This window comes from Silene latifolia, chromosome 5, assembly GCF_048544455.1.
Source record: "Silene latifolia isolate original U9 population chromosome 5, ASM4854445v1, whole genome shotgun sequence".
NCBI classification, from domain to species: domain Eukaryota; kingdom Viridiplantae; phylum Streptophyta; class Magnoliopsida; order Caryophyllales; family Caryophyllaceae; genus Silene; species Silene latifolia.
The window spans coordinates 9,789,230-9,799,364 of NC_133530.1; the positions used below are offsets into that span (position 1 = coordinate 9,789,230).

General features: G+C 36.4%; 3 protein-coding genes across 3 annotated transcripts in view; 2 read left to right on the plus strand and 1 right to left on the minus strand.

Annotated features, from left to right (window-relative positions):
- LOC141656664 (receptor-like protein EIX2) overlaps positions 1 to 10,135 on the plus strand; it is a 398,824-nt gene that overhangs the window by 109,726 nt on the left and 278,963 nt on the right. The window lies entirely within an intron of this gene.
- LOC141656668 (receptor-like protein EIX1) overlaps positions 1 to 10,135 on the plus strand; it is a 276,353-nt gene that overhangs the window by 98,430 nt on the left and 167,788 nt on the right. The gene's annotated exons all lie outside the window — the stretch shown is intronic.
- On the minus strand, positions 4,129 to 10,054 carry LOC141657907 (receptor-like protein EIX1). Its single transcript, XM_074465303.1, has 3 exons — positions 9,842 to 10,054; positions 8,997 to 9,731; positions 4,129 to 7,950 (listed from the first exon to the last, which is right to left on the minus strand). The coding sequence occupies exons 1-3, from the start codon at positions 10,052 to 10,054 to the stop codon at positions 5,206 to 5,208; spliced, it is 3,693 nt and encodes a 1,230-aa protein (XP_074321404.1). The 3' UTR covers positions 4,129 to 5,205.

Here is a 10,135-nt window from a genome sequence, read left to right on the forward strand (position 1 = left end):
CTTTTTAAAAAAAAACATAAAATTACGAAATTGAATTTGTTCACAATAGTAATTGAAGCCCAAAATTTTCATATTCTGTTTTCTGTACTAAATCTCATCGGTTTAATGATTTTTAAATATTTTTAGTTATGTTCATTTAGTAATTTTACACATCTATTTAATTTTTTTATCTTGTTGTTTAGCACATAAAAATATGCCAGATTTAACTTTTTTATGCATGTAATATGTTTTAGTTTATGATTTGATGTAATTAAAATATTTTAATATATGCATAGTGAAATTCTAAAAAGAGGAATGAGAGAAATTAATGTGGGGGATTGATTTGAGGAGAGAGACTAATTAATTGTCATATAAATTATAGCGGGATCCACATGCAAAATATATCCCTAAATTCAGCAACCAATGAGAAGTCACGAAAAAACCTAGCTTTTATACTAGGTAGATAGTGCAACTTCGGCTATTTTTCACTGACGTGTAGAATTAGTGTTTTAGAATAGAGGAGTGGGGTATTATTTGTAAATTTAGACGTAATTTACATGCGCCGTACGTAAGAATTTCAAAGGAGGAATGGAGTTTGAATCTAAGGTCCGTACCAATTCATTTTGTTAGATATGTGACTCTTTTGGTTGCATTAAGATATAGTTGCTTTGTTTTAGGAAAACTTGTGTAGAAAAGAGTATAGGTCTTTTATTCTGGTGGGGAATAAGTGAATAACTATATAAAGACACAGAGTATTAACTTTAAGAAAATGAGTTGGCGTCATCGGGTGACACCAAATCTCGGCGTCAACTTTAAGGTAAGAAAGAAAGGTAGAACATTGAAGAGACATGTTTGAGAGTTCATGTCCCATTGGAGACATCTGATAAAATTGGAAGTTGGAATGATATTGAGCCTGATATTCTCAACATGGATGATTTTATTTGTGTTAAAGTGTGTTTGATATTACATAATATGTGGGGGAGACGATGTTGGTGAGACCTTATGAGCTCTTACGTTGGAACCGTGACTTATAATGAGATGTTTTTAGACTATAGCTACTTTGCTTAAGTATCTAGATTATTCTATGGCCTAACTTACTTGTTTGTGAACTTTGCTAGAATCTTGTAGATACAAGATTTTTCTAGATTAATCTACTTTTAATACAGAGTTCATCTTTTGTATTCTTTGGTCTGTGGACGTAGCTATCAAATGAATAATGAACCACGCAAATTCTTATGTTCTTTACTTGTTATTGTTTTTGCATCGTCTCAACAGGATTCTGCGCACAAGACATTCCTCCAACCAAACACCTCTCAAGTAGATTACGCTAAAATCGGAAGCGACGTATATGAAAGACGAGAACTTAATTTTGTGCTCTGGAGGAGGGAGAGCATGGAGCCTCAGATTCGAGAAAATGGACGGTGGAAGTTAAGCTTTTTTGTTTTAGTCTATTGTCTATAGATAAAAGATAACTTCATCAATCGGAATGTTTTCATGTCAGAATAGATGTTTCGAATTTTTTTAATTTGAACAGGATTCCATCAAAACTTCATCAAAATTTTGCATGAGTTCGTTTGTGTTAGTCATGCCTTCCAATTTGTATAATTAAACATCTTGGAATGCTTCCAATTAATCCGTCTTATGAATGACCATGTAATTTGATAGTGATCATAGACTAATACCTACTGCAGTACTGCACCATTCGTTCTCGAGTCTCGACTGCTGCAAATTAGCAACAATGATAATAATGCTAGCAATTATACACAAATGTTGATATCTTTTCACGTTATTTGTCCTTTCAACATTGCTGCGCCTGCACCGTTGCTACTTGCTAGGCAAGTTTGTTATTCTTTTTAGTATTTCTCAGGATATAGAATTAATTTACAGCTCATACAAAAAAAAGTGTCTCGCGATTAAAAAAAAAAAAAAAAACAAAGGCACACCCAGTCGCATTGCGTCTCATCACCTCAGTGTGCCTTGAGCTGTAAACCTCCTTAAACTAAGACTAAAGTTGTTTTCAGACCGAATATGGGACAAGTGCACAACTACGCAAACCATTACAGGCTTGCCTTTCCATCTTGTTTGTTTCTTACAATCAAATGATACAACTCAATCGATTCAAATGCTCTGTGAAGGTATACTGTTGCAAAGTTGTGGTTTAGATATCGTAATTATTAGATAAATGATTAAACTAGTGCATCTTCAACAAACTAAATCATATTTATTAGAATGAAAAACAAACTAAATCATATTCCGTAGAATGAAAAACAAAAACATTCAGACTTCAATTATTAGGAATAAGAAACTGTAAACAAGAATGTCAGTCGTATCAAAAAATGATAGAAAGACTTACTTTAAGGAGCTTTAATTAGGTTCTCCTCCAAGCTTTGGCTATATTAACAACCCATATAACATAAATCTTGTCTCTTGTGTCTTCATACAATCGAAAATAGGCATGTCTCCAAGATCTTTTCACAACTAAAGTGCCACAAACTCCCCAAAAGCCCACAATGAATCCAAGTACAACACTTATGTACAGTCCTAGCTTAAAGTCGTCTATCGTGTCTTGCTTGACATCTCCATTTGGTGCAATGGCTGGTGCTTCATCATTGGCACATTTAGGAAGCGGAGTTCCGCAAAGTCCGGGGTTTCCCATGTATGATGAAGTATCAAAGCTTTGTAATTGTGTGCTAATGGGGATCTCCCCTATCAAATTATTGTCGGAGATGTCGAATGTCGATAGAGAACTAATTTGAGTTAAACTTTGAGGAATTTTACCAGAGAGATGGTTATGTGATAAATCAAGATATTCCAAAGACGTTAACTGGCCTATTGCTGACATAATAGGTCCAGTAAGATTGTTTCTTGATAGATTTAAGAATTTCAAACCAATAAGACTTGATATGCCTTCTGGAATTTGGCCTTCTAGCTTATTATTGGAAATATCAATGCCTTTAAGAATTGTTACTGAGGTGAGACTATCAAATGTTTGTTCATTTCTTTTCCACATCATGTGTTCTTCAACGCTATCCAATGTTGCTTCTTCAATCTCTTTAGTTAAGATGGCCATGGTTACCAGTTTGTACAAACAACTCGGAATGGTTCCAGAGATGTAGTTGTTCGAAAGATCCAAGATATGGAGGAAAGAAAGATCACAAAAGCTTGTAGGTAGAACCCCAACAAAGCGATTACTTTGTAGGTTAAGAATGGTAAGATTTCGAAAACTATGTCCAATGTCTGGGGGTATATGACCAATCAATGAGTTATTTGCAAGGTCCAAATATGTCAATGTCTTACAGTTCAGCAGGGATATCGGTAAACTACCAGATAAATTATTGTTACTCAAGCGTAAACCAACAAGTTGGTCTAACGCGCCCATAGACATTGGTAAACTTCCCCAAAGACTGTTGTTATCTAGATGCAAGCTAGTTAATTGACCGAAATAGCTCCAACAGTCCGGCAACTTTTCTGAAAAGAAGTTGTTCGATAGGTCAAGCGCGGAAAGAGGCGTATGTATATGTGGGCACAAGAATGGGAAAAGGCCTTTTGAAAACTTATTGTTATTTAGATATAAAGCAGGTACAGTATTTCTTAGAAATGAGGGTATTGAGTTGCACATGATCTCTAAACAGGTACTCCGTATATAAGATTGTATTGAGTTAAATTGGAACATTTTAATTTCAATTGGTCTCCCTTGTGACGGGTTACAACATAAAATCAAATTCACATTTCCAAGCATTATCAACGAAATTCTAATTAGTATGAATTGTCTTCTTTTGCAAAAACCAGCACCAATATTTGAAGTCAACAGAGATGGTAATAATGATTTGAGCAAAAACGATAGAATGAAAGTAAGGCTTCAACCACCAGGAAAAAAGCCGCACTGCGAAAATAATAACACTGCACACAACCTTCACCAATGCAGTAGTCATCATAATACCAGCTGAAGTAATTGTTACTGCTGTCCCTTCTCTATGGTCGGCGCTTCTGCCCTTTCACCATTGCTTTGCCTGCAACCAACCGCGGCTGCACCATTGCTAGGTTAGTTTGTTCATGTTTCTGATCAGTTTGCTGTTGTTCTTTCCCTGCTCATTTGAATTCATCTTCACTATTATTCTTTCTCTGCTATTTACCTTCTTAAAATTTTCTGTTTTATGAGCTGGTTTCCATAGTAGTTACCTAGTTTAAGTATTACGGTTAATTTAACCAATGATATGTGAAATGGGACGTATTCTTGTCTTTATTAAATTTATGATCTGAAACTACTTAATTTTTTTTGTAGTATTGCCTAGGGTATCAAATTAATTAATAAGCTCATACAAAAAACACAGTGCACCTCACGACCTATAGGCAATAAGCATGCGGCTTCACTATGCTCCTCATTGGCTCAGTGAGCCTTGCGTCCCTCAAACTAAATTTCGGCATTATGTTAAGGAATCAGAAACAGCTCGCTGGAAAACCAGTAAAATTGTTGATTATGGATTATTGATCTTGAGAGTTGACATCAAATAATTGCACAAACATACATTAATATTAAATATATACGAAGTAATGAGTAATTGTTAAGCAAAGCACTTCTGTTAACTAAGTGTTGCCTTGAAACATAGAGGAATCTGTGAATCACCAAATATATATTGAGATTTGCAGAATACTCACAGTTCGGAAGCTATAGAGGTATCCCCAAATATATACGAGTATATTGAGATTTGCAGAAAACTCACAGTTCGGTAGCTATAAAGGTATCACCAAATATATACGAGTATATTGAGATTTGCAGAATATGTAGCACCTTTGTACTTATAAAAAATGTACTCATAATCATGATCCCAATTTCTATTTTTAATTTGAATATTGTTGTTAAATAAATTATCATACGACACGGTTATACAATAGAAGTATCTGGAACCATATTTGGAGTTAATATTTCTATATGTTAATTTTTTAATGCGTTAGTTAATGGGTATTTAGATGCGAGTTCTAGTTGAATTATTGAATTGGCATCGCATAACATAATATAGTTTCATAAGACGCTAAAAGTTTGAGTGAATTCCCATTAGCATAGGTTGAAAGCAAGGGAGTGAGTTTATGAACTTGCAAGAAGCACTGGAAGAAGTTTAACATTATATACATCAATCCGTGAAAGAAAGACAAAAAACATACAAACTTCATTAATTATGAATTATAAAGGAACTCATAAATATGATGGGAAACAGTTACCAAGTAGCCTTAAGATCTCCTCCAAGCTTTGGCTATTTTAACAACCCATATAACATAAATCTTGTCTCTTGTGTCTTCATAGAATCGGAAATAGGCCTGTCTCCAAGATCTTTTCACAACTAAAGTGCCACAAACTCCCCAAAATCCTACAATGATTCCAAGTACAACACTTATGTACATTCCTAGCATGAAGTCGTCTTTCGTGTCTTGCTTGACATCTCCAATTGGTGCGATGGCAGGTACTTCATCTCCGGCACATTTAGGAAGCGGTGCTCCGCAAAGTCCGGGGTTTCCCATATATGATGAAGCATCAAAACCTTGTAATTGTGTGCCTATGGGGATCTTTCCTGTCAAGCTATTGTTGGAAATGTCGAATGACGATAGATAGCTAATTTGAGCTAAGCTTAGAGGAATTTCACCAGAGAGATGGTTATTTGATATATCAAGAGATTCCAAAGACGTCAACTGGCCTATTTTTGACATAATAGGACCAGTAAGATTGTTTCTCGATAGATTTAAGAATTTCAAACCAACAAGACTTGATATGCCTTCTGGAATCTCGCCTTCTAGCTTATTGTTGGAAATATCAATGCCTTTTAGTAACATTAACGAATTGAAACCAGCGAATGTTTGTTCATTATTTTTCCACGTAAAGCTTTCATAATCGGAAGAATATCCGTGTGTATACGGCCCCAAACTTTCAATGGACTCATCATCTGTGTGAGTCATGCTAACCAGCTTGTATATACATCTTGGAATGGTTCCAGAGATGTAGTTGTCGGAAAGGTCCAAGAATTGGAGGTTAGAAAGATCACAAAAGCTTGTAGGTAGAACCCCAACGAAGCGATTACTTTGTAGGTTAAGAATTACGAGAAATCCGAGATTATGCCCAATGTCATGGGGTATGCGACCAGTAAATGAGTTATTTGCAAGGTCAAGAATTAGCAATGACGTGCAATTCACCAAGGACGCCGGTAGTTCACCCGATAGATTATTGTTGCTTAAGTGTAGACCACCAAGGTTTAACTCACCTATAGAGATCGGTAACTTTCCCCAAAGACTATTGTTCTCTAAATGAAGGTTATTTAATTTATCGAAATAGTTCCAACAGTCCGGAAACTCTTCTGAAAAGAAGTTGCTTGATAGGTCAAGATCAAAAAGAGGCGTTTGTTTATGTGGGCACAAGAAAGGAGTAAGGCCTTTCGAAAACTTGTTGTTTAAGTATAGAATGGACACAGTGTTCCTTAGAAATGTGGGTATTGCACCTTCCAAGAGGTTGTAGCCAAGTCTAATGTCAGGTTGGTTGTCAAAACTGATTGATACATCTGGAATTGTACCATTAAACATATTGTGAGACATGTCTAAATATCTAATTCCCAAACACACGCTCGAGTTCCAAAAGGAAATAGGAATAGTGCCTGAAATGCTAGCATTGGATATATCAAGCCATGACAAGTTTTTTTGAGTTGTAATCCACCTTGGAAAATATGGGCCTATCTTACATGAACTTAAACGTAGCTCATCCAGCTGAAATGGTGGAATCCAATCAGCACTAATGTTAACCACAATTTCCGGGTTGGAACTCAAGCCCAGATAACGTAATTTTGGAATGTTTGATAAGTGGGTGGTTGTGATGATTCCATTCAAATAATTTGAAGAAAGGTCCAAAGTCTCAAGCATCGTCAATTTCCAAAGTGATTGACTAATGGTTCCATGCAAATTATTTGAAGAAAGATCCAAAATCTTAAGCATCGTGAGTTTCCCAAGTGATTCATTAATGGTTCCATTGAGTTGATTATCATCGACGTCTAATTCCCTTAAGGAAGAAAATGCGCCAATGTTGTCTGGAATCGAGCCCCAAACTTGGTTTCCACTTAATCGTAAGGACAATAATGCCTTGTGTGGACATTTAGAAAAGGATTGGATGATGTCAGAGAACTTGTAGTTGAGATTGGTATCTTCTAAGTTTAAGGTTTGCAAGCTACATAAATTATCAAGGCGTTTCATTGAACGTTGAGATGATTGCAAATTATTTCCAAACATCTGATTTTCAGAGAGATCAAGATATGTAAGGCTGGTCTCAAGTCCGCTCAAGTTTAACAACCACTCAAATATTGATGTGTCATTCAAGTTATTATGTGATAGGCTGAGGACAACAAGGGTTGTGGATGAATTAATATATGAAAGAGAAAGTGGTGAGTTTAGAGACAGTTTACAATTAGCCAAATGAAGCTCTTGTAAGAAAGGCAGGTTGTTAACAATAGAGAGCCATGCGTTTGCAGTTGTACTCAGATCAATATCACTTAAATCCAGTTCCCTTAACAACCTCAAACGCGAAAGCCACCCCAAGCTTTCCGCCCTTAGATTAATGTTACTGCTAAGATCGAGAGATGTTAAACTAGAAAGATTTCCGATTTCTTGGGGAATCACACCCTGAAACCCAGCACCAGAGAGATTAAGGTGTTCTAAGCTAGCTAGTGAACCTATAAATTTGGGTAATGTTTCTAGGAAATTATTATAACTAAGGTCCAAATATTTCAAATGCTTCAAGTTAAGTAGAGAAATGCTGAGTGTACCTTGTAGACACAACTCACCAGAAAGATTGAGACCGATGACATGGCCAGATTGGTTGTTGCAACGTATACCGCGCCATTGACAGCAGTCTAGAGTGTGTTCCCAATCATCGAGAATGCCGCAATAGTCGACACGAATGTCCTGTTTGAAGTGAAGCAGGGCATGTCTCTCACTCGCTCTCTACACAAAGGATGGTGTTGTTATTAAACTTGGATGATCCAACTTGGCAACTACAGTAGGTTAACCACGGATTATTGGGCAAGAGGATCCTCTCTGGTTTGTTTATGAACTCGTCAATCCGGTATACGAATGCGACCCATAATACCGTGCCAAAAAATAGTATTTTCAGATTATTTATTAACTAAGGCCTGTTCTTTTGGATTTAATTTCAGCTCATTTCAATTCAGTTAAGCTTCATTCAGTTCAATTCAGCTTCATTAAGTTCAGCTCAACTCTTTTAAATCGAAAAGATTATGGTCGTTAAATAAAGAAGGTGAGATCAGTGGCGGACCGGGGGGTGCGCACAGCACCCCACGTGCGCACCCTCTGTTTTGGGATATTTTTTTTTGAAAATAACGTAAACAAAACTATCTATAGCATTTGCGCGTCAAAAATTTCACTATACAAGTCATGGCACAGTGGATAAAACTTACAGATGTGAACTAAGGGCGCGGGTTCGAACCTTAACTTCTCCCCTCTTTCTTTTTTTTTGTCTTCTTTACTCCAAGTCGCCGAGTTTGAAATTCTCAATTTTTAATTTTATAATTTATATACTAGTTTTAAACCCGTGCAAAATTGCACGGGTATGTATTTGGGCCGAAATGAATTTTTTTTAATGTCTATTTATTTTTGCTTTTCTATTGTACCTATCTAAATGGTCTAAATCAACAATGTACATAATTAATGTTTAAATTTGTTAAAAACATGTCTTCACATGCACTGCGTTATAAGGAAATAACGTAATCTAATATTGTCAATAAAAAATGCATACATACAAAACTTTACAATCGGATAAAAGAAAAATACATCTAATAATCAACTTTAACAAATGCAAGTTATTCTAAAAATTGAAAAATTTCATGATACACTACATTAGTAGTCGTAGTAGAAGTACGCATATCTGAGTCACAAATTAAAATTTTCAAGCCTTCTTTTTGGGTGACCCTGGAAAGTGCGACATAAAGCTGGCCATGACTAAACACTGGTCTTGGAAGATAGATGCTGACCTGAGATAAAGACTGGCCTTGACTCTTGTTTATCGTCATTGCAAAACAAACAGCGATGGGGAATTGTCTTCTACTGAAACGTACCGGAAACTTACTGGTGTCCGATGGAGTAAGTGTTAGTCGAGCAATATGCACTCTATCACCTTTATGACTACCAGTTAAGACAGTACATCTTATCACGCGTTCCCCCAAATCAGTCACAATTAGTCTCGTGCCGTTACACAACCCACGTGATTGATCAATGTTTCGCAGAAGCATCACCATTGCACCGACCTTCAACTTCAACTGGTGATTCGGGAGTCCGGCACATTTAATACTGTTGAGGAATTCAATAGAGTGAAAGTCACCGCCACCTGTACCTCTGTCATCACTACACACCTCATCGGAGCTTAAATAAATTCTCTCATCCTTTTCAATAAGCGACAACACATATTCATTTACTGATTCAACAATCTCGTGAGTAGGGGCCAGGATTGCCCTTTGTTGGAGATATTCCGGATTCCACAATTGTGCTAGCAGATCCGGATAAGTGACATCTACTAATGTCTTAATAGGATTCGTCACATCCTGAATTAGTAAGTCGGCTGGTAATTCTAGATCAACTTCTCCATCATTTTCACCGCCTGCTATACCATCTCCAATCTCCAAGAGCCATTCGGAGAATTTTCGTAACTCCTCAACATTGTCAGTTGAACTACCAACTTGCAATCGCATATTTTTGGTCAATCTAAGTACCTATAAGTGGTATACGTTTTAAATTATATAAATGCAGTACGACAAAAATAATTTAACTAAGACTCACATAAAACGGTAATATTGATATTTAATGAAAAAAAAATATATACCTTGCAGAAAGACCATAAATACGATGAACACAGGGATACAGCCACAACATCTGCTCTACTTCCTTTTGAAACAACCGGTAATGTCTGTCTAAAATCACCCCCGAATACCACAACTTTCCCACCAAACGGCACTTCAGCATTTCCCACGTCCAAAACACGCATAACATCTTTTAAACTTTTATCAAGGGCCTCAAAGCAATGCCTATGAGTCATCGGTGCTTCATCCCATATTATGAGTTTAGCACGTATCAAAAGTTCAGCTAAATAACTGCCGGGCTTAATTCGGGAGCATAT